The sequence below is a fragment of the Trachypithecus francoisi genome, unplaced genomic scaffold (genome assembly GCF_009764315.1).
Source record: "Trachypithecus francoisi isolate TF-2019V2 unplaced genomic scaffold, Tfra_2.0 Contig00705, whole genome shotgun sequence".
NCBI classification, from domain to species: domain Eukaryota; kingdom Metazoa; phylum Chordata; class Mammalia; order Primates; family Cercopithecidae; genus Trachypithecus; species Trachypithecus francoisi.
The window spans coordinates 30542-55849 of NW_022680833.1; the positions used below are offsets into that span (position 1 = coordinate 30542).

At 43.4% G+C, this 25308-nt stretch overlaps 1 protein-coding gene and 1 long non-coding RNA gene across 5 annotated transcripts in view; one reads left to right on the top strand and one right to left on the bottom strand.

Annotated features, from left to right (window-relative positions):
• Nucleotides 1-1359: 1359 nt before the first annotated feature.
• LOC117087918 (pleckstrin homology domain-containing family M member 1-like) overlaps nt 1360-25308 on the bottom strand; it is a 32236-nt gene continuing 8287 nt past the window's right edge. Inside the window, exons 2-6 of one of the 4 annotated variants that reach the window (XR_004438945.1) lie at nt 22521-22634; nt 5057-5120; nt 4423-4661; nt 3081-3226; nt 1360-2999 (exon numbers count right to left, since the gene is read on the bottom strand). Coding sequence is in view for 1 of the 4 variants with exons in the window: in XM_033218719.1 (XP_033074610.1) it covers nt 3115-3226; nt 4423-4640 (330 nt within the window). In the remaining 3 variants the exon portion in view is untranslated. The other 3 variants (XR_004438947.1, XR_004438949.1, XM_033218719.1) reach the window with 3 other exon arrangements.
• LOC117087934 lies at nt 6174-10813 on the top strand. Its single transcript, XR_004438951.1, has 3 exons — nt 6174-6257; nt 9364-9509; nt 10685-10813. It is a non-coding gene; the product is annotated as an uncharacterized LOC117087934 (long non-coding RNA).

Consider the following 25308-nt stretch of genomic DNA (forward strand, 5'->3'; position numbering starts at 1 on the left):
GGAAGAGGGGCCCGCAACCCAGGCCATGGCCCCTCTTGATACCACCTCCTGGGGGCCCAGGGTTGGGTGGGAAGCTGAATCTGGCCACGCTAGTTCTGGAACTCCCTTACCTCTGTATCTTTGCCCCTGCTAGGCGTAGCCACCTGTGAGTCCCCACTTCCTCTGATAATCTCAGTGTGTCTGAGGCTTGGTGGCACCTCGGGACCCTCCAGGGTAGGCACACAGCAGAATTCGGCATCCGTCTTTGGTGCCCAACATGCTTAGAAAATAGTGACTGAAGAAATCTTCTCTCCCTCCTACCTTTTACGTCCCTCCCCACCTGCAGCACAGCCAGGCAGCACTGGCAGTGGCCATGGTCTTTGGTGGGGTCAGGCTGGTATGATGCCCCACTCTGCTGCTTGGCAGCTGGTAGGCCTTGGGAGTTCTGCCTTATCTCTGCAGCTATCAATAGTAACACTCACTTCACTGGATTATTGGGAGAATTAAATGAGGTCCACTAAGCAGAGTTTACCACATGCCCAGCGCAGCTATTTTTTTTTTTTGAGACGGAGTCTGGCTCTGTCACCCAGGCTGGAGTGCAGTGGCACAATCTCGGCTCACTGGAACCTCCGTCTCTGGGTTTAAGTGATTCTCCTGCTTCAGCTTCCTGAGTAGCTGGGATTACAGGCCCCTGCCATCATGCCCAGCTAATTTTTGTATTTTTGTACAGATGAGGTTTCACTATGTTGGCCAGGCTGGTCTTGAACTCCTGACCTCAAATGATCTGACTGCCTTGGCCTCCCAAAATGCTGGGATTACAGGCATGAGCCACCGCGCCCACCTATATCAGCTATTATGACACTTATGTGATGAGCTCTTGGGGTTGGATTGAAATCTCCAAACCACCCCTCCTCCTTTAGGCAGAAGAGAAGGGGAAGTCACAGCTACTCGTGAGGCTGAGGCAAGAGAATTGCTTGAACCCAGGAGGTGGAGGTTGCAGTGAGTTGAGATCACGTCACTGCACGCCAGCCTGGGCAACAGAGTAACTCCATCTCAAAACAAACAAAAAAGTTGGGACATACCAGAATCACTGGGACACATTTAAAGCAGTGTGTAGAAAAAAAAAAAAAAAGAAAAAAAGTTGGGGAGAAGGGGAAACAAGTGCCCTCAGAGGCACTTTGCTGAGGATGGAGAAGGGCTGAACCCATTGGCAGGGCAGAACCAGGTCACGTGCCGTGGCCCTCCACTGGGCCTCCCTTCCCCAGTTTCTCTTATCTTCTCTGGGCCTATCATCTGCTGTCCTTGGGGGAAGCTGCGGCAGCTAGATGGGCAGAGGATGCCAACTTGTAATCTGAAAGGGGACTTCAAGGACAGGAAATCTCAGATCTGAATGTTGTTTATTTCCATGTCATTTTACCGCAATCTGATTTCCCTGAGAATTAGTCTGTTTCCGAGGGCACCTTCGGGAAGAATCCTCACAGACCCAAGCCCTCCCCAGGCCAGTCTCCTGCCCACTCAGGGATGGGGCAATGAGGGCTCTGACGAGGCCAGGCTTGTGATGGAGAGTTAATGTGGGCCATGGCAGGTGCATAACCCAGCTCCCGGCTTAGGAGGCATTGGCATCGGGGCACGGGTGTGTGCCATGACCCGAAAAAGCTGTGCACAGCCTCCACTTGCCTGCCACTGCCGCTTCTGTTCTGCTGCACAGGCATCCAGCTCCAAGGCTGGGTGGGTGGCTCAGCAGCCGATCGCCCCCAGGGAGGGGTGAGGGTGGGCTCATCTCTGACAGTGACAGGGGGATCTCCACCTGAGGCCTCAGACTCCAAGCTGAGCGCAGGTAAGACAGCTAGGACTGAGGGCCTGCTGGGTCCAGGAGAGGTGGGGGAAGGCGACAGACAGACCAGCAAACCCACATTTCCCCGAAGCCTGGAGGGTCTGAACTTCACTTCAAAAACAATTCCAGGCTCCCACCCCAGCCCCAAGGCCCCTTCAAAGGCAGTCCTGCTCCGGGGAAGTTCTTCAGTCTCCATGTCCTGGCTGGGCAAGTTCAGTGATGCTTTGGGAATTCATGGCTTTGTGAGGCCGTGGCTGCATCCACAGGGCAGCTCCCCTGCAAGCCCCGCACAGCTTAGGGCGAAGGACCGGGTCACTTCTCCACAGTGCAGGGCCAGGCTGCCTGCCCTCTCTGGGGTCCTGCCTGTCTGTGCCCTGGCAGGGGTCAGTCAGGCACAGAGTGTGACCCCGGGCGCCCACCGAGGTGGGCCTGGAGCATCTGCAGCAGCGCCCCAGTCTATAGAGGAGTGAGGATCGGGGGTGGGCAAGACAGTGACCCTCCCTAAACCGAGGAGGGCTCAAAGTGCTGACAGTGCTGCTTTCCAGTCGCTTCTCCTTCTCCTAATGGGGCCAAGGCCCCGGGCTAGAGAAGAGCTAGGGGCTCTGACGCTGAGAAAGGGGTGGGCTCAGCTGGCGAGAGTGGGGAGTAAAGAGGAGACAGACGAAGTGGGGTCACCAGGACTGGCCCTCCCCTGCTGAGGGGGGTTTGGCACTGGCAATGAAGGCAAGGAAAGGCACCGGGTGGGCCCTGTCCCAGCAGTGGCCTGCCCGCCAGCCACCCACTGCCTCTAGGCTAGGCCTGAATGACTCCCGTGCATCCGCTGGGGGTGAGAATGTCCGGATTTCATGGGTGACTCACGTAGGGTAAGAATAAAAACATACTTTCTGTTGAAATATGAATGGGAAAAACCCACCTTAAAAAACTAGACATTTTAATCAGGAATGTGGAATTGAAAATGCTTCCCAAGCCTCCTTTCCACAGTGTTTGGGCAGCCCTAACGGAGGTGCCGGGACGCTGGTGAGCCAGGGCCTGGTGAGTAAAAGACCCTGTCTGCCCAGAGACAGGGAGCATCTGGTGGTGGCCACGCCTCCTGCAGCAGAGGGGTGGTGAGGGGGCCAGGGGACATCAGAGGGACTTCCTGGGCTTTCTCTGGGAGGCCGGTGCTCTGGTCACATTGAGGGTCTTCCTGAAAAGGGGACACCGCTGTGATACGGTGAGTATCCTGGGCTGATGGCAAACCCAGCTGGGATGGCTGAGCTGCACTCACCCTCGGCCTTCAGAGCGGGGTCAGCAGATGGGCATCAGGCGAAAACATTCTGTTCCTGGTACTTGCGCCGGCGGGCACAGCGGGGGCAGCCCTTCTTCACCACAGCCTGGCGGCTCTGGTGGAAGACGGTCTTGCACTCGGCACACCTGGGGAGAGAGCAGCACGCCTGCTGGTGCCAGCTGGGCTGGAGATTGCCCTGTGGCCACGCTGGCCAGCACTTTTGACCAGAACCCACGATATGGCTGTGACGTACTGTGTAACCCACGCACGCATGCCGTGCCTCTCCGGAGGTTCAGGAATAGGAGATTCTTGAAACAGTGCTTACCGATATGTCACACAATGCACACTGATTTTCTCTGTACTATTGCAGTTTTTAATAAATCCTGCTTGAAATTCATTAAGGATTTATTGTATTTAAAAACATTTACTTATTTTTAAGACAGAGCCTCCCTCTGTTGCCCAGGCTGGAGTGCAGTGGCACGATCTCGGCTCACTGCAACCTCTGCCTCCCGGATTCAAGCAATTCTCCTGCCTCAGCCTCCCAAGTAGCTGGGATAACAGGTGCCCACCACCACACCCGGCTTACTTTTGTGGTTTTAGTGGAGACGACACTTCACTATGTTGGCCAGGCTGGTCTCGAACCCCTGACCTCAAGTGATCCACCTGCCTTGGCCTCCCAAAGTGCTGAGATTACAGGTATGAGCCACTGAGCCTGGCCAAGACTGTATAATTTTAAAAACACAGCCCCAGGCCCATTCAGGGCTGACTCCAGGCCAGTGAACACCAACAGAAAAAGAACTAATGTTCCCAGTTCAGTTTTCCACTCCCATATGGGTTGCAGGAAGGTCTGGATGAATTTTTCCACTGAGAGGTTGCTGACAATGAGCAATAACTGGGAACAAGAGTGATCATTTCAGCAACAGAGGCAGTGGCAGTGGCAGGTACCACCCACCAGGTGCCAACTTTGTGCCTGGTCTCATGCCAATAGTGCAGAGTGGTAACTCATACAACCCTCCTCAACCCATGCATACACTGAGGCACCAGGAGGCTCCACTCAGAGAGCCGGCAGCCACCTCTTCTTTAGGAAGACAGATGGTTCCATAAAGGCAGAGGAGTCCTGGGAGAGCTTGTCTTGCCCCCTGAGCTGGACCGGAGCTGCCCATGACTGCCCAGGGCATGGACTGCCCCAAACAACAGCACCACCCCTTGGCACAGCACAAAGCGGATGTTCAATACATTCCTGCCCATAGAGCGAGGCCTGCTGCCCTGCGTGCTTGGGCCAGGCTGTGGGTGTGGGGAGAAGGGTGGGGCTGGGAGACGGCTGGCTGGGTGTCCCGCATACCTGACTGTGCTGTCAAACTCAAAAGGGAAGGTGATGTCGTGGTGCTGGCAGATCTGGCAGAGGAAGCCACGCTGGGTGCATAGGTCGCAGTTGTAGACGTGCTGGGAGGCAAATTCAATCAGGGCCTTGAGGAATCCTTCATACACCCTGTTTGCCATCTGCGGAGGGCTGGTAAACTGAGGCCCCAGGCCTTTCAAGCAGCTGCACTGAGGCACCATGGCACCCTGCCTGGAGAACTTCTACCCCCAGTTTCCATGTGTGCAAGAAAAGAAAACCTCCCTGAGTCAGGCTGAGCAGTGCCAGTGTCCAGCCCGTGGGCACTGAGGTCACTCAGGGCTAATGGGACTCATAGATGACACCCGACTCCACTGTACCCTCCCCCTGGGGAAAGGAGTATTCCAAACTCTCTTCCTATGATCCTGGGGTTGCTGGAGTGCTTGCTTATTCCAGGGTGCTGGGGGTATCCGTCCCTGCCCAGGAAACTGGGGCAGCAGGGTAACCCACCCAGAGCTGCAGAAAAGCTGCAGACTGCTGTCTTCAGTAAACTACAGACACCCCCTCCCATCTTCCTTGCTGACTTCTCCGGGAACGAAGTCTTTCTGGAGGTCTGGGTGGGGAAGCAGAACACTCTCACCTGCTGGAGGTCAGAAACACTGAACCTATGCGGAGACTCCGAGAGATAATTCCTGTGGGTGAGCCTTCAAACAAAACACAAGTGATTCTTTAGAAAAGTTTCCAAGACCCGGGCCAACCTGTGTTGTTTGTTTTCATTCCCCTGGCGCTGCTCACCAGACAGACACCTGCCGCCTTGGCGGGGCAGGGGCTAGGAGCGAAATTCAGCTTGCCTGGGCTTGGGACCTAGTCTTCAAGGTAACTAACTAGCTGGTGGGACCTTGGGCACATTACTTAACCTCTCTGAACCTTGGGTTCCCCTGTCTGGGAAATGGAGTTGTCTGGATTGACTAACTTATTTAAAGCATTTGACTTGGTGCCAAGTTCCCAGTAAACATGTAATTAATCATGAGGAGGAGGCTGGGTGCTGACACCTGGGACCAGGAACTGGGCTAAGAGCTTTATATGCATTCATTCATTTGATCCTCACAATAATCCTGTGAGGCTGGTACTATCACAATCCCAATTTTGAGAAGAGGAAACAGAGGTTAAATCACTTGCCTGAGGTCACACAGCTAATAGGTGGGACAGCTGAAGATTGAACACAGGGGCCTGGCTCCTGAGCCTGCACCCTTGTCCACCTGCTGAATGCCTAGAGATGCAGGCTGTTGTCATTATTGCCACCATCACATACCAGGGACAGTGCTGGGGACAGCAATGCACAGGATATGGCCTCTGCCCTCCTGTGGCCCCTGGTTTGGCCGAGGGACAGACATTCAAGTGTCTGGTTTCAGTGCTACACGAGAGCAATTGAGATGTGTCCTAGGTACAGCAGATCCCGTTTCAGAGGTGGCTGGGGCAGCAGAGAACAAGGGCTCAGCCGCCAATGCAGCTCTAGTTTCCACAACACCAACGGCAGGGATCCACGGGGCCCCATCCTGAGAGATGGAGAGGAAACACCTGCAGAAAGTCTCCTGGTGCAAAACCTGCCTGACCTGGCTGTGTGTGTCTGTGTGGGTGCTGGCGGTGGGAGGTTACTCCAAGTCAGAGGATGCTTGGGAACCTGCCCCAGGATGCCCCAGACATCTGGGGACAGGATGGTGCCAGCCCTGGGTCTGGGCCTCCCGGGTGCAAGCTGTGGAGCATCTGGAATGGGGGCTTGGCCTTGTCCCAGCTGGTGGCCTCAGCTGTGGTCCAGGGGAGCCCAATCCAGGGTAGAGACGGTGAGTCCCATCAAGCAGCCACAAAGGCCAAGATGCCAACTGGCCCCTTGGTTTACCATGCTGGTGTCCCCACGGAGAGGAATTAGGGGGCAGATGATGTACAGGTGCTAAGGTGGTGGTTGCTGAAGAAAATTTAGCTCTGACTTTCTTGCTAGGTAAGGTGAAAAGGGCTATCAGGTGCATGTCTCTTTGTTGTTGAAAAAATAGTAAAACCCACCCAGATGTTGACGGAATCAAAGCTTTTTCCTAACCCTTCGCTCTTACATTTCTTGTGTGTAGCTCCATGAACATGAGCTCTAGAAGGACAGGGCAGGTACCCTGCAAAACAGCTCCAGGGAGGTTTAATGGGGCTGCTTCAGGTAGCATTACTATGATGAAGGCCAGCAGCATGACCTCGTGTCTGAGCTCAGAAAAAGCAGTTCTGCAAGGAACCTGACTGTATAGTTTCTTGATTATTCACCAAGCTCCATTCAGTTCTAGAGCCAGGATATCTACAAAGCAAAGTTGGAAAACTGGTTTTGTAGCAGGACGAGCGGCAGACAAAACTCCTCAGACACCGGATTAAAGAAGGAAGAGGTTTTTTCATTCGGCCGGGAGCGTCCGCACTCACGTCTTAAGAGCCGAGCTCCTGGAAAAAGAAATTCCTAGCCCTTTTAAGGGCTTACAACTCTAAGGGGTCCACGTGAAAAGGTCATAAGTCAAGTAAGCATGAGGAACTTAACTGGGGGCTACATACATCAACTAACAGAACAAAAAGTTTTACAGTGCTTTCTCATACAATGTCTGGAATTTACAGGTAACACTAGTAGTTTTGGTCAGGGGTTAATATTATCATTATTTTAGCCACCAAAGCCAGGTGGTGGTGCCAAGTTCGTCTAGCTATGTATCTTACTTTTGTTTCTTTCCAACTTTTTGCTTTCCCCCTTCTCTCCTGTCTCATAAACTAGGGAAAAGGGGAGGTGGAGGAGAAGCTGGGAAGGACAGCAGGAGAAGCGGTGGTCTCATTCCATAGTTTCATCTCATGAGCGACTCTGCTGAGTAGGTCTGGAGTTTTGTGGGGTTTTGTTTTTGTTTTTAGAGACAAGGGGGTCTGGGTTTCCTTTCCACCCAGCAGGCACGGCTCAGTGGCAGCCACCAACCACTGGCATCTGGATTGCATTTCATAATTTGCAGGGTACTTGCAGAACCTTTCCTCATTGAAGCTTTGTAATAACCCCCACAAAATAGCTGGTAGTAGCTGAATTTTACAGACACTGAAATGGAAGCTTGAAGAAATTAGGTGAAGGTCAGGGTAAGGCAGCTAGTGAGCAGCAGAGCCCGCCCTCTGGTCCCAAGGCCCAGGGACCTTTCTGCCTGCCCCTGGGGCAGACAGGGCACGTGTTCAGGACTTGAGTCAGGGCCTTTGCTTTTTGCCCAGGACATACCCACTGGCTGCTCCCACGGGCCCCCGCTATGGAGACACCTCTACACTGTAAGAACTATCCAACCATGGGGGGCCGAAGCCAGCCTTGCCCCACAGTCCTGAGGCATCAGACACTGTGCAGACTGCCCTGCCCCCTGCCGGCTGCCTGTCCACTCCCTATGGCCAGTCTTGACCCCAGCCCTTGTCCCCCAGCCACTTCTTTGCTCGCCATAGCCCCTACTCTGCTGCTTCCATTCTGGGGCCCGAGTGGAGGGGTGGACCGAGAGGAGGCTGGCATTGCTGAGCCAGCAGCAGGGACACTAGACACAGGCAGCAAGGGGTAAGGGAGCAGAACGCAGGCTCTGGAACCAGCCAACATGGCGAAACCCTATCTCTACTGGAAACACGATAATCAGCTGGGTGTGCTGGTGCTCGTCTGTAATCCCAGCTCCTGGGGAGGCCGAGGCACTTGAGCCCAAGAGTCAGAGGTTGCGGCGAGCTGAGATCATACCACTGTACTGCAGCCTGGGTGACAGAGCAAGACTCTGTCTCCAAAAGAAAACGGAAGCACTGGAGGCAAATAGTAGATCCTCCAGCCTGGCCAACATAAAAATACAAAAATTAGCTGGGCGTGGTGGCAGGTGCCTGTAATCCCAGCTACTCGGGAGAATGAGATAAGAGAATCACTTGAATCCAGGAGGCGGAGCTTGCAGTGAGCCGAGATTGCACCACTGCACTCCAGCCTGGGCGACAAAGGGAGACTCCATCTCAAAACAAACAAACAAACAAACAAACAAAACAAATAGCAGATCTGATCAAACCCCTCAGAGCTGTTACATAAACCAACTACTGAGGGTAAAGACCTTTGAAAGGACCATTTAAAACACCTGGGGCTCCAGGGGGCTGGATTAGATCTGAGCTACAGGAATCAAGAGTTCTCTATAATCATCACTCGCATAGAGTAGTTTTCAGGAAAGTATTTTCCTATTTGACAGGTGAAACAGTATTTTTGTCCTCTGTAGGCAGTTTTGAGACAATATAGTACTTTTCTGGAAATGCTTCCCTGAATGAGCACAATTATGATGGCATTCTGCAATGAGGTTTTATAATACTTGTGGGAACACCTTGCCCCTTTAGCAATGGAAAACGGGACTTCAGAGCTGCCTTCTGAAAGGCCTGGTCCCTGCAGATGGGACCCACCTGGAATGGAAAACAGGACTTCAGAGCTGCCTTCTGAAAGGCCTGGTCCCTGCAGATGGGACCCACCTGGGACCCTCCTGGTCCCCTACCCATCTGCCTCTGGTATACCAGCCAGGAGCTCTTATGCCCCTTTGCAAGGGCTGCCTGGGGGTATTAGACCAAGCGTGTGTGCCTTCCCCAGGAAGCAGACAAACCAAGGAACCAGGCAAACCCAGATCTGAATGCCAGCCACACCACTTCTTCACTATGTGACCAGACAGATTTCCTAACCTCTCTGAGCATCCATTTCTTCAGCTGTAAAATAGTGATAGTTCTTACACAGTGTGTTGTTGTAAAGATTAATTAGTAAGGGGGAGTTCTGAGTGGTGGAAATATGAGTGGTGGTTATTCTTGTCTTTGTGCCTACCTTTAAAAAAAGTTAACAGATCTCTTCCACCACAGCAGCTCCCAAGTTACTAGGAGCTGACTCTGGCCACACCACTCACTCACTACCCATCTCCCCAGGCTGCTTCTGGCAAATCGGCTTCTTCTTTGTACGACCCGAGCTCTGTGCCTTCTCTGGCCTCTATTACTGTGACATTTGCCACCAAGACGATGCCTCAGTGATTCCGGCCAGGGTCATCCACAACTGGGACCTCACCAAGCACCTGGTAAGTCTTGAGCCCAGCCTGTCACAGCCACTCAGGGCTGCTGAGGGACAGAGGGGTGTTCACTCCTCTTTGCTGCTGCTGTTCATCTGTTTAGAGGAGTGTGGCTCCTCTAAACAAGGGAAGCCGGGGCCACTGGTTCAGGCACTGTGATGTAGGGGAGCTAACCAAGAGAAAAGCTTGGTGCTTGTCCACAGCCCTGGGCAGAGCTCCGTCGGTGGCTGTCTTGGTCCCCAGGAAGGAGTCTGAGGATGGTTTCCTGCAGCTACAAACATAACTGCTTAAGGCACCAACAGATAAATGATAGATAGATAGATAGATAGATAGATAGGCAGGCAGGCAAGTGGATGGTGGATGAGTGGATGGGCAGGTGGATGGGTAGATTGGTGGATGGGTGGATAGGTAGGTGGATGGGAACCTGGCTAGGTAGATGGGTAAATGGGTAGGTGGATGAGTGGATGGGTTGGTGGGTGGGTGGATGGGTAGATTGGTGGGTGAATGGGTAGATGGCTAGATGGTTAGGTGGATGGGTAGGTAGATGGGTAGATGGGTGGTGATTGGGTAGATGGCTAGATGGGTAGATGGGTAGTTGGATGGGTAGATGGGCGGGCGGTATGTAGATGGGTGGGTGGATGGGTGAATAGTTAGGTGGATGGGTAGATGGGCTGGCCACAGAGTCGGCTATACCTTGGAGCAGTCATCCTTAAAGATTATCAAGTAGGTGTATCCATTAATTAATGATGAGGAACCAAGAAGACAGTAAATGACAAAATTAATGTAGTAGCAAAGCTGATACAAGGTGACATGGAGCTCAAAGAAGGAGCAGACTTTTAATAATATGTCTAAAGCAATAGTTTCATAAATGCAATCGTTAGCTCACAGGAAGTAATAATGACCCACACGGTGAATGGTCCATGGTAGAACTGCATTCTTTCTAGCTTTCTATGATTCTATAGCAAGCTGCAGAAAGAGAAGAAAGAACGTGCACTGTGGTAGATTATAAAAAATTGCTTCAACAAAATTTCCAACCAAAATTGGTCTTCCAGACTTTTCTCCATCCCTTTATCCTGAATGGGGTTCTATAAAATCCTCAACAAATAGAATATACAGAGAATGACAGTGTATGATTTCTGAGGATAAGTCCTGAAAGTTAATACAGCTCACTGTCTCTATTGAAGCTTGTTGTGGAATTCAGCACCGGGTATAAGGAAGCCAATGCCATGTAGAACGTCAGCATGTGAGTCTTCCAACAGACAGCATCAGCTAACATCTAAGACAATGTCTGGAATCAACTTCCAGATTTGTGAGGAAGCAATCTTCAGACAATTCTAGCAACCAGTCTTTGCAATACCCCCCAATGACCATGATCAGAGCAAAATCAAAATAAAATTGCTGCTTGATGAAAATAAATGTTGTCATTGTTTTAAGCCACTTAATTTAGGGTTCGTGTATTACACAGAAATAGATGACCAGTAAAAACTTTGAGTACTGAAGATGTAAGAGCACTAAAGATGAAAAGTGCTGAAAGAACTGGAAGTGAACAGCAGAGGAGCAAAAGTTAAGAAGGAAATGAGAGCTCCTGAGAATGTCAAAAACAGAGAGATTTGCATTTCGGCTGAGGATAAGAAGAACATAGATCAAAGGCATAGAGAACAAAATATGCTTGAAATATAGACTCAACTCCCAGAGTTTCAGCTATTGGTAAAAGTCAGATTTTTTTCACGAGGTCAAGAGATCAAGACTATCCTGGCCAACATGGTGAAACCCCGTCTCTACTAAAAATACAAATTAGCTGGGCGTGGTGGTGGTGCCTGTAGTCCCAGCTACTCGGGAGGCTGAGGCAGGAAAATCGCTTTACCGTGGGAGGCGGAGGCTGCAGCAGTGAGCCAAGATTGTGCCACGGCACTCCAGCCTGGTGACAGAGTGAGACTCCATCTCAAAAAAAAAAAAAAAAAGAAAGAAAGAAAGTCAGATTTTTTCAGACAGAAGTGTTTTATCAGCATTCAAAATAAATTTACTGAGAAAATCAGTGTCTCTTTTGGGAAAAGTAACCATCTCCTAGTCCAACTGTCTACCTAAAAGAAGAGTCTGAAATATATATAGCATGTAATTGTTACTGTATTTCTTTTCTCACAGTTAAAATCATTGAATGCCATCTTTGGTATGAAAACATTGTGCAGAGTTCAAAACACTAAAAATATACAAGTAGTTCTTAGTTTTTGGTTATAAAAACAAACTACATTAGATGAGATAAAAGAGCTACTGCTTTTCATTTATTCAATAATAGTTATATTGAATCTTACTGCCATTGATCTTTACATATACGCAGTGGAACAATGAGTTTATTAATAATATTTCAAAATTTTAAAATAAACTGAAAATTCAAAATTATAGAGCTAAATTTACACATAATGCTATACTAACAAAATTCTGTGTGGTCAAGGATATTTATTTGAACATAATTTTATATTTAGTTAATGATAAGTAGCCAGATAATTGCTTTTCTATGAAGAAATGCTGAAAAGGATGAGAAGGCACTATTTGAAAATGAACATCTGCGATTTAATCAGAACACCATTGATCAATAACTGTTTTAAAATCACTGAAATAAAAATCATCTGACATATGCTGTGCTCTGTCACCCAGGCTGGAGTGCAGTGGCCGGATCTCAGCTCACTGCAAGCTCCGCCTCCCGGGTTTATGCCATTCTCCTGCCTCAGCGTATACACTAATTTTATAAATTTTTGTACACACACACACACACACACACACAAGCACTTTTCCCAGCTTTCTCTTCATGGAGTAATTTAATTTATTCCATTTAAAAAATCTTAGACTCAGAAAATAATAAATAATTAAGGAATATTATAGAACCGATTACATGATTTCAGTAAGCTAAAAATGATATTTGCTCCATATTTTTCACTATATCAGTGATATTCTTCATTATACAAGTATAACACCTCTTAAGAGCAATTAGTTAAGTAAAACTTTGTCAGGGAGAAGATATGAGGATTACTTTCTTATTTAAAAAAACTAACTTGCCAACAAACAGGCACGATTGAATTAGAAAAGCTTCAGTTTTTTGCGACCCTGCTCCTGAAGTGAAATTTGGATCCTAAACACCAAATGGTGGGTTCATCTGCCATGATGCATGACATCTGTTTTATGAAACAGAATAAACTCTGTTAAAGATGTTCCTTAAAAGGTCTAATTTCAAGTATACCCTGCCATCAGAGTTGATCTACCATAGGTAGACTAATAAATACCAACCACATAAAATCGAATGCATAAAGGACAGAAAAATAAATTACATGTTTCCTCAAATTTACAAAATTGATTGCTCATTAAGATGTTTATGGCCAGGTGCAGTGAGTGGCTCCCACCTGTAATCCCAGCACTTAGGGAGGCCAAGGCGGGCAGATCACAAAGTCAAGAGATCAAGACCAACCTGGCCAACATGGTGAAACCCCATCTTACTAAAAATACAAATTAGCTGGGCATGGTAGCACACCTACCACACCCGTAGTCCCAGCTACTCAGGAGGCTGAGGCAGGAGAACTGCTTGAACCTGGGAGGTGGAAGTTGCAGTGGGCTGAGTCTGTGCCTTTGCACTCCAGCCTGGTGACAGAGCAAGACTCCGTCTAAAAAATCATAATAATAAAATAAAAAGATGTTTATATGTGCATCTTAATTTAATTCACTATCTCGGATTATTTTTAAATTTGCTTTTAAGCTTGATGGAAAAATTCCTCTGATCTATGGTATAATTTGAGTTCAAAATGGATTAATCATTTCCAAATTTTTATCTTGAATCAGGAAACATTCATTCATTACAAGCCATTTCTAAAATTGCTTTTAAACCTATACAATAGGAATTTGATTGGGTTACTAAGGTAAGTCTGGACATGATAAAGTAGGTTGTAAAAATTTGAAATTTTTAATCACACGAATCAAATCAGCATTCTAGGAAATCAAGTATGATATCTATTGAAAGGGTGATGACATTTTAATAATTACGGTATTGTGCTTTTATAGCCAGTTTCTGAAATTGTACTATCACTGATGATCACAGACAAGATACAATAATAAGGTTACCCGCAGAGAAAAGGTAAAATGCCTTGTAAATTCAACTTTCTAGATTTTCAGTGTTCAAGTTTTTGTGCTAAACAAAGTTGAAGTCATGTGTTCAGAAATGTTCCTGTATTTACAAAATAAGCTTCTGGCATTTCCCCATGAAACACATTTCTAAGTACCAAGATGGAGTAATTAGAGAGATGTTTCTGCATGGAATTCTAAAAATTGTCACACCTGTTTAGTTGAACAATGAATGAAAATATGCCGACTTGAACAGAATTCAAGAAATTATTAAAAGACTTACACTTTACCAGCAGAAATTACTTAATATAGGAAAAACATCAGTCATTTTTCAGGGAGTCATCAAGTGACTTTTAAATCACTAAAAATGACAAATTAGAAGTGCAAAATTATCACTATATAAGCAGTATTACTGCGATGTATAGATCATCTGTCACCAGTGATAGCTATTCAACATTCTACAAGGGGGGCCAATTGACGCATTCAATATTACAAGGCTAAAAGCAGTTATTACATTTTTTTCACTTTTTTTTTTTTTTTTAGAGACGGAGTCTCGCTCTGTCACCCGGGCTGGAGTGCAGTGGCCGGATCTCAGCTCACTGCAAGCTCCGCCTCCCGGGGTTCACGCCATTCTCCTGCCTCAGCTGGGACTACAGGCGGCCGCCACCTCGCCCGGCTAGTTTTTTGTATTTTTTAGTAGAGACGGGGTTTCACCGTGTTAGCCAGGATGGTCTTGATCTCCTGACCTCGTGATCCGCCCGTCTCGGCCTCCCAAAGTGCTGGGATTACACATTTTTTTCACTTTTAAAACAAAGCAATCATATAATTTTCAGTTAGTATAAAAACCGAATGCACTCTGAGTCAAAAGTAAGCAGGTATCATATTTTCCACATGGCCATTTGTAGCAAATCATACATTTCATTTTTAAGAAATGGTATATTTTTCAAAGTTTTTTCTGTGTGTTAATAAAACATAGAGAGAAAGCTGTGATTCTTTTCTTTCTATACATGGCAATAAGAGTGTACAATACTCGGCCAGACGCGGTGGCTCATGCCTGTAATCCCAGCACTTTGGGAGGCCGAGGCGGGAGGATCACAAGGTCAGGAGTTCAAGACCATCCTGGCTAACATGGTGAAACCCCGTCTCTACTAAAAATACAAAAAATTAGCTGGGCGTGGTGGCGGGCACCTGCATCCCAGCTACTCTGGAGGCTGAAGCAGGAGACTTGCTTGAACCCAGGAGGTGGAGGTTGCAATGAGCCAAGATAGTGCCGTTGCACTCCAGCCTGGGCAACAGAGTGAGAATCTGTCTCAAAATAAAAAAAGAGTGTACAATACTCAAATATAACTCTGCAATTTCAGACTAAAAAATTGTGCCATACCTATTTTCAAATATGTCTGTCAGAAGAGAATAATACTTTGAACTTATTTTAAGATTAAGAACATCCCCACATCTCGTACTCTCCTCATTATCAAACATTTATTCCATACCTTCTATATGCTGTAAAGTAGGGCTGTAAATCTGAATCGATCACAGGCTTTGCTGTCAGGAACTTTGCAAATCAGTAGGAGGAGTAAAGGAAGTGGATTTTTGCAGAAGTGAAGGAAAAGAAGAAAGACTTTATTCTAGAGAAGATACAATATATGAGTGACAGCAGAGAAACTATGAATGTATATGGCCTGTTCATAAGACAATCACTAAGACTAGTTGATTAGAGCAAATGATTGGTTAAGAAAATATTGAAAAATGCTTATAAAAGTAGACATCAATTACATAAACACCTGAATGCCATAAAAAGGATACTGGATTTGACTGTGTTCACAAAATGGTGGGAAAAAAATTAAATGTGAAGTTGTTATGCCAAACAATAGCAAAAGTAGCCAAAGCTAAAATTAATTAAATCTTACCAAGTATTTTACATGAATTGGTTCATTTAGTCTTAAGAAAAACACATAAAAATGCTACTCAATTCTCTTTCCCCTTAAGTTCACCCTCTTGACAGTGCTCCATTTACTGGTTTCCTCATTTATATTAGCAAATTTCATTTTTAAACAATTGCCAAATTATAGTGAAGTCAGGACCACTTTACAAGAAATCAATTTTTTTTTTTTTTTTTTTTGAGGCGGTGTCTCGCTCTGTCGCCCGGACTGGAGTGCAGTGGCCGGATCTCAGCTCACTGCAAGCTCCGCCTCCCGGGTTCACGCCATTCTCCTGCCTCAGCCTCCCGAGCAGCTGGGACTACAGGCGCCCGCCACCTCGCCCAGCTAGTTTTTTGTTTTTTGTTTTTTGTTTTTTTTTTGTATTTTTAGTAGAGACGGGGTTTCACCGTGTTAGCCAGGATGGTCTCGATCTCCTGACCTCGTGATCCGCCCATCTCGGCCTCCCAAAGTGCTGGGATTACAGGCTTGAGCCACCGCGCCCGGCCAAGAAATCAATCTTTATGCCTAATTATACATAACTGATTTTAGCTAAATGTCCCAAATTACTGTTTCTACTTGAAATGGCCCTGTTTAGAATCACTGAAGAGTTGCTTGTTTCACTGAAAACCCAGAAAAGTTCTGAAAATGAAAAAGAGAGAGAGAGAAAGCCACATTGACATTTGCTATTCTGTGTTGGTGTAGCTTTTATTCAGATTAACTCTGTTACTGAAAACTACAAAAGTTCTGTATAAAAACACACAGAAATCTGCACAAAGCCCTTTCAGAACGAACAAAACCAGGCAGAAATAGAATGCGTGAGTAAACTCAAAATCTTATCCAAAGAAATTATCTAATCCGAAGAATGGTGAGAGGACCACAAATGGTTGAACTAAAATGAACAGAGCCTCAGTGACCACTAGGAGAATTCTGAGTCTACCATGCGTGTAACTGTAGAAGTAAAGGAAAGAGATATTTTGGCAAATAACTCCTTGGCAAATATGTGGCAAATATCAAAAGAGGCTGAATTACAATTCTGGTAGAATTTTTAAAATAAATTGACAAGTGAAGTCTAAGGTTTGTATGTATATATAAAGGATCTAGAATAGTCAGAACAATTTTGATAAAGACTAAGAAACAGGAGGATTTGTTTTATAGAACCTCAAGTTTTAATATAAATATACACTAATCAAGAGACACTAGTATTGGCTAAGGAAAGAAAAACAGATCAAGAGCATATAATAGACATTACAGAACTAGACATACACACATATATGTTTAATTTATGTTTGATAAGACGCCAAACAAATCTATGGGTAAAAGAAAGAGCTGCCACATGGTGCTGAACTGTATTTCCATATATTAAAAAAAAAACCAATATTCCATTAAATGCAAAAATTAACTGAGTGGATTATAAACCTAAACAGAGGGCTAAAACTGTATGTCTTCTAGAAGAATACACTGGAGAAATTATTTGTGACTTTGGAACATGCAAATGGTTCCTAAAGAAGGCACAACACCTACAAAATGTGTTTTAAAATGATAAATTGATTTTATTAACATTGAAAACTTTTGCTTATCAAAATACATGAAAAAATAAATTAAAAGGTGGCCGGGCGCGGTGGCTCAAGCCTGTAATCCCAGCACTTTGGGAGACTGAGGCAGATGGATCATGAGGTCTGGAGATCAAGACCATCCTGGCCAACATGGTGAAACCCTGTATCTACTAAAAATAAAAAAAAAAAAAAAAAAAAAAAAATCAACTGGGCAGGGTGGCACATGCCTGTAGTCCCAGCTACTTGGGAGGCTGAGGCAGGAGAATTGCTTGAACCCGGGAGGTGGAGGTCGCAGTGAGCCGAGATCGCACCACTGCACTCCAGCCAGAGTGAGGCTCTGTCTCTAAATAAATAAATATCAAAAAAGAAAAGCCAGAGACAGAAAAAAAATTATTTGTACTATATGCATACCTGACAAGTAACTTCTATCCAGGACATATACAGTTTTTCTACAAATAATTAATAAAAAGACAAGTTAAAAATGGCAAAGTGAGTGAGCCATATTGGCTTTCAAGGGCTATAGGATATTACAAGCCTTATATAAATATACACAGATACTACCACATTATTAAATATTTCATTGACATTTTCATGAAGAAACCAGAAAAGCAACATATTATATTAGTTTAAGATCAAAATCACTGAAGTCAAATAATTCCAAATTATAATTGTATTTCTGCCATTTCCTCAAAAGGTAAAATAGAGATGAGTTTAATTATTTTCTTTACTACTTCATGGACTTTCTGATAAAAAGAAAGGTGCATATTAAATACTAGTTAAAAATAACCAAAGGACATGAAATTAGTATACCAAAGGGATAGCCGCACCCCCATATTTATTATAGCATTATTCCTAATAGTCAAGATATGGAATCAACCTGTATGCCCATCAAGAGATGCTTGCATAAAGAAAATGTGGTCTATATACACAATGGAATACTACTTGGTCATAAAAAGAATGGAACCCTGTCATTCCTGGCAACATGGATAACCTGTAGGACATTATATCAAGTGAAATAAGTCAGGCACAGAAAGATAAATACTGTATGTTCTCACTCATCTGTGAGACCTAAGTAAAATTTGAGCTCATGGAAGTAGGGAGTAGAATTGTGAGTATTAGATGCTGGGAAGGGTAAAGAAAAGGAGAATGGGGACAGTTTGGTTAATGGATACAAAATTATAGCTAGATAAAAAGAATGATTTCTGGTGTTCTACAGCACTGTAAGGTGAATATGGTTAACTATAATTTATTATCTATTTTCAAAAAGAGGATTCTGAATGTTCACAACACATGATAAATGTTTAAAGTGATGGATATGTTAATTACTCTGATTTGATTCTTACATATTGTACAGCTATATCAAAATATCAGCTGTATCCTATAAGCATAATTACTGTCAACTAAAAAAAGGAAAAAATAAGTATTCTATACATTACATTGAACAACAATAAAAAGACATTCACATTGGCATATACGTATATCTGTTTAGTAACTTTAGCTAAATTATATGCTTTATTGAGCATTCAAGTCTTTCCATTTTATAATCAATTTATACTCTCATTTCTCAATACAATAAAAAGTTTCATTAGCATCCTGAGATCTCATAATTATCAATAATTACTATTTATTAAGTTCATAGTATACACTACCTTGTTGGTAGACACATAAACTATTTTGAGACAATTTATAGTAGGGTGGAGAACAGGGTGGAGAACACTTGGAAATAACGTTTTGCCAATAAATGTATGGAGGTTTCATCACAATGGAAGAAATTCATTAGAAGGTTCAGAGGGACATTCAGTTCTTTATCTGGATATCTGGATAGAGGATGGTAGCAAAGGAAATTGTTCATTTTAGTAACCGATGCAGAGCCTTTGCTTTTTTTTTTTTTTTTTTTGAGACGGACCTCATGATCCGCCCGTCTCGGCCTCCCAAAGTGCTGGGATTACAAGTGTGAGCCACCATGCCCGGCCCAGAGCCTTTGCTTTTAAATGTTATGTTATTGTGGATTATGCTGTGCTTGGAAATACAAGTCACCATCAATGCTAATAATGAGCATAGTGACTAGAGAATCAAGAATAAAAATACTACAAAATAAAGTCTGACAATGTGAAAGTAATAGCAACCCAGAGTAAACTCATATGAACTCCTACCTATTCAATGCCTTAAAAACTATTTACATTATTAAATATGTTAAACATTTGCCACAAATTATCATTCCAAATTTTATAAATACTAAGCCTTAACATTGACTATACATGTGTGCTTATCAGCTCATGTAACTCACATTATATTTTAAAATTCCACTTATGAGAGCAAGGGCTAGTTCAATTCTCTACATGACAGGGGGTTAGAGAGAGGGTTGAACTGACAGATTAATTTTCCAACCTCTATCAGAATTGAGTCTCGGCCGGGCGCGGTGGCTCAAGCCTGTAATCCCAGCACTTTGGGAGGCCGAGACGGGCAGATCACGAGGTCAGGAGATGGAGACCATCCTGGGTAACACGGTGAAACTCCATCTCTACTAAAAAAAATACTAAAAAACTAGCCGGGCGTGGTGGCGGGCGCCTGTAATCCCAGCTACTCCTGAGGCCGAGGCAGGAGAAAGGTGTAAACCCGGGAGGCGGAGCTTGCAGTGAGCTGAGATTCGGCCACCGCACTCCAGCCTGGGTGACAGCGCGAGACTCCGTCTCAAAAAAAAAAAAAAAAAAAAAGACTCAAAATAGGATTAAAGTTCAATTATTAAATACGAAGAAAGTTATATCTGATTTAGCTCCTGCCTGCTTTTCTTTCCATGAATCAAACTCTATTCTTCATAAATTCTACCCACTGGTGAGGATTATACAAATGGAGAAATATGTTCTTTACATTGGAAAATAATCTGTCTACCCTCTGATTTAAACTGCTAACTATTCTAAAAGTCTTACACTGTTCTCTAGTCAGATGAGATCTCTTGTTATCTGTCCAAAATGGTAACTGAAGTTACTGAACTCTAAAAAGTTTTTATTCATTGAATGCCATCGCAAAACTTTTTTAACATCACTTATCTTGGATTCAAACATCCCAATATCCTTACAAATAAACTTTCCTATCTTGAAACTAAATTTCTTTTTAGTAGCTTTAATTTAGTCTTAAACTAAAAACAAAGAGTTTATTTTCTGACAATCACCTGTTTCTACATCACATTCATATTTGAAAACGTGTCATGAACTAATAATGTATAGCCTAATAATTTTAACATTTTCTTACATTGATCAAAAATACACCTTTAAAAATTTAGCAACAAATCTTATAAAATTACAATAAATCACTTTCTAATGGATGCATAAATCTTATATAACTTTTTCAAAATTGGGATTACAATGAAGAAAAAATTTTCATGTGGTTTTAGATTAGATTTTAATTCTTAATTTTACTTTTATAATGTTTGAAATTGAAGTTTGACCTCATGGCTAATTATTCTTAGTTATACTCTATTTCACAATATTTGAGATATCTGAAAAATCAAGAATTTGTTTTTCTAAGGGCTCTTTAGTTTTGAAATAGGATTGTCATACTCTACACCACAATTATTTGCAGTCTTAAGGTAAATTTGTATTAGATATGGATTATTAAACTGCTTTAGGTATGACAACTATAATATTCCAAATGATATGAATTCCAAAATTCTGTTCGGAATGAAATTCAAGAGCAATGAGAAGTTGACATAAAGGCTAGTTTTATAATAATCAACAGTTGATAAGGCATTAGAAATATTTCTTTTTTTTTTGAGATGGAGTCTTGCTCTGTCACCCAGGCTGGAGTACAGTGACGCCATCTCGGCTCACTGCAAGCTCTGCCTCCTGGGTTCATGCCATTCTCCTGCCTCAGCCTCCCAAGTAGCTGGGACTACAGGTGCCTGCCACCATGCCCGGCTAATTTTTTGTATTTTTAGTAGAGACGGGGTTTCACCGTGTTAGCCAGGATGGTCTCGATCTCCTGACCTCATGATCCTCCCGCCTAGGCTTCTCAAAGTGCTGGGATTACAGGCGTGAGCCACCACGCCCGGCCGAAATATTAATTTTCTGTATTTTTACTATGGCTCATTGAAACATAATCTCAATTATGAATCCAGATTCATATATCAAATAATATATATTAATATGCACAGTTGATCAATGTGGAAAATATACATATATTATTTTCTGAAGAGTTCTGAAGAAACCAATAATAAAATATTAGAAAATATGTATGAAATAACCAGACAGATGATGTATTATTAGAAGGCAAGGAGGAGCAAGTCACATCTTACATGGATGGCAGCAGGCAGAGAGCTGGTGCAGGCGAACTCCTTTTTTTAAAACCATCAGATCTCATGAGACTTATTCACTATCATGAGAACAGCATAGGAAAGACTTGCCCCCCGCATGATTCAATTACCTCCTACGGGCTCCCTCCCACAACACTGGGAATTCCAGATGAGACTTGAGTGGGTACACAATCAAGCCATATTAGATGGATAGATATAGACATATTTTATACATCTTTTAAATGTGGTGCTCCCTGTACACTTTTGGCACAGGCTGTAGGTCTCAAAATAATGCAAAACAACAACAACAACAACAACAACAAAAAACCCTATTATAGTTACTGAACCTTCCTAGGGTAATAATTATAGTTTGCTCAGGATAGCACCAGTTTATGTTCATGGAGTAGAAGACAGAATACTGCTGAAGCATCAGTTCCCTCCACTGGAGCCAAGCTTGAAGAGGTTGTGTGATAAGATTTAATGGGAAGCCAGGTGCAGTGTCTCATGCCTGTAATCCCAGCACTTTGGGAGGCGGAGGCAGGTAGATCACCTGAGATCAGAAGTTTGAGACCAGCCTGGCCAACATGGTGAAACCCCGTCTCTACCTAAAAATACAAAAATTATCCAGGCACGGTGGCACGCAAGGCAATTATCTATAAACCCTGTGACAAGACTGGTAACCTCAATTTTCCTCTCATATGTAACATAAACATAACTCAAAATTCCTGTGGTTTCCACTGACCAAGCTCACTAGCAGCCAGGAAGCCTCGTGCTGGAAGAACAGCATTACTAGTAACCTTCTCTTCACACCAACTGAAATAAGGAGGAATTAGCTAGTTTTTGGCTGCATGGGTCTTCAAAGTCCTACAAGCTGTCCTTGAATAATTGATACAATTTGCATCTGGAAAGCACTGAAAAGAGAGATAGGTTATCACTGGTTACATTACCATATTATCCTCATGTTAAAAAATAATTTTCTGCTCATGTATATCTCTATAGCTCACACTCCTAGAAAAGATGATGGCAGAATTTAAAGTACCAAGTGGTAACTTATCAAACCCATCCCTACTTATTTTAACGCAACTATAAATAATAGTACTTGGTTAAAAAAATCCAGGACAAATGGTATATGTATGTATATATATGTATTTTTTACCTGAAAATTGTTCATCACATTCACAAATGAAATTATTCGAAGTAATATTGCTGCATTTTCCATGGAAACAGATATGTGGTTGACACTGGCCAATTATTTCTGACCAATTCATTCCTATAACAATGAAAAAAGGTTTATTTACATTGCATATCAATATTATAACCAACAGTTTTCCCTCAATTCTTTAATAATAAAAATATCAAATTCTGACAAATGTAATTTCAGTTATGAAACCATGTTATATGATGATGCATTTAAATTGAAATAAAAATTACTTTTGATACTTTACATAAAGTTTTTCCTCTTCTGACCCCAGACTATAATATCCAAATATTTTTTCTGGGTAGTGGTATTTGAACTTTATTTAATTTACATAATATTTTTAAATTTTAATTGTTTTTTCATGGTAGATAATATTAGTACATATAAGCACCAGTTTTTCGACATACACTGACAATATTGCAGTGGTAAATTACACAGTGACACATTCAAATGTGTATTGTGTCTCACCCTTATCCCCTAGCTAAGGGAACAATTCAAAAGGAGAACTAGCTGCCTGGATTCTCAGAATATGTGTACAGACTTGCAAATTCAACGCTTCTTTGCCCTTGCTGGCATATCAAATTTTCCAAATCTCACTCACACATACTGTTGTGGTGCCACTATATCGGTTAACATAGCCTTCCATAACATACTTGTTCTGTGCATATTTAATCATCTTATAATATGCTTAGTAGAGGAATGTGCCTTGGAAATCTCAGGGCATAGCAAGTGGACAAATGCTGTTGCAAAAAACAACTGCATGTAATTTGGCAATATGCTTTTTTCCTCAGTTTAAGCTCTTAATTTAATTTATAAGCAGTTTTTGTCATTATCACCGATGTCTTTCCAATTCCTTATATACTGACATCCCTGCCTCACTCATGCGGAACTCTTCTTTCTTCATTTACCTCCAAGCAACCCTAAACATAATGAAAATATAAATAATAAAAATATAAATAAAAATCATTATGTTTCAAAATGTTTTCCAAACATAAAAACTAAATTAGCAGTAGAATGCTCAATAGTCCACACCCTAATTAAAACTTAGTGAGTTTTATGAGCTAAATTGTGCCCGCCCATCCCCACCGAATTCATATGTTGAAGTCCTAACCCTCAGTATCACAGAGTATCTATATTTGGAGACAACATCTTTAGAGAAGTACATAATTAAGGTTAAATAAGGTCAATAGAGTGCGTCCTAATCCAATGTGACTGGTGTGCTTCTAAGAGGAGAACATTTACACATATACATACATTGCTTTTGCACCAGGTAGGTGGACTACAAGACTCTAAGTATTAATGTGGATGAGGGACGTCATTCAGGTATTCTTGCTACGCTAACTTTTGTGAACAGTATGGATGACTTTAAGTGTATGCGTAATGAGAGGTTATTTACGTCTCTTCTCCAGCTCATTTTTAGGATCTGTCCTCCCTAACCCCCACTTTAGAAATTCAGACCACCTTAATAATAGGTTTGAATTCCTAGTTGGGCACATATGCAGTGGTAGGGCTTTCTTGACACATGCATTCCAGAATAATCTAATAATTTGCAATTGTTCACCTGTTATGTCCTCTCCTTTTTCAAAAGAGCTACATGCAATGTGGATTTAGATTATGCTAATAAAGACAGTATTCTTATCTGTGTGTAGATCATCTCAAAACAAAATCTTTGGCCAGGCACAGTGGCTTATGCCTGTAATCCCAGCACTTTGGGAGGCCAAGGTGGGCGGATCACCTGAGGTCAGGAGTTTGAGATCAGCCTGGCCAACATGGTGAAACCCTGTCTCTACTTAAAACACAAAAAACAGCTATGCATAGTGGCACATGCTTGTAATCCCAACTACTTGGTAGGCTGAGGCAGGAGAATTGCTTGAAACCAGGAGGCAGAGGTTGCAGTGAGCCGAGATCACACCACTGCACTCCAGCCTGGGCAACAGAGCAAGACTCCGTCTCAAAAAAAAAAAAAAAAAAAAAGATTGAGTACACATTCATAATGCTGAGTATAATAAATTTCCACAAAATTTATAATGGAATCTGGATCCATATTTCTTCTTGATGGCTTCTCCTGGATCTTGAGTCCATTATTAACTTTATATTTTATTTCTTCTTCACTCACTCCTGCCTCTTCAAGCAATCATGGCTCTGAAGGAGCGCATTGGCTGGAGATACGGCCTCCTCTTTGTGGGCCTACTACAGGTAAACATTGTCATCTTCGGAGCACTGCTCAGACCCATCATCATCAGAGGACCAGGGTCACCAAAAATAGTCATCCAGGAAAATCGGAAAGAAGCGCAGTATATGCTTGAAAATGAGAAAACACGAACCTCAATAGACTCCATTGACTCAGGAGTAGAACTACCTACCTCACCTAAAAATGTGCCTGGTCACACTAACCCAGAACTGGAGCTGAAGGCTGACATGCAACAGGTCCTGCTGAAGACAAGCCCCAGGCCAAGTGAAAAGAAAGCCCCACTGTTAGACTTCTCCATTTTGAAAGATAAAAGTTTTATTTGTTATGCATGATTTGGTCTCTTTGCAACACTGGGATTCTTTGCACCTTCCTTGTACATCATTCCTCTGGGCATTTAAAGGGAATGTGTATGTGAAGAGCACTACGAACATCGTTTTTGTTTTGTTTTGTTTTAAGCTTTCCTTTTTGCTTGTTTTTAAAGCCAAAACAAAAAACAATCAAGCACTCTTCCATATGTAAATCTGGCTGTATTCAGTAGCAATACAAAAGATATGT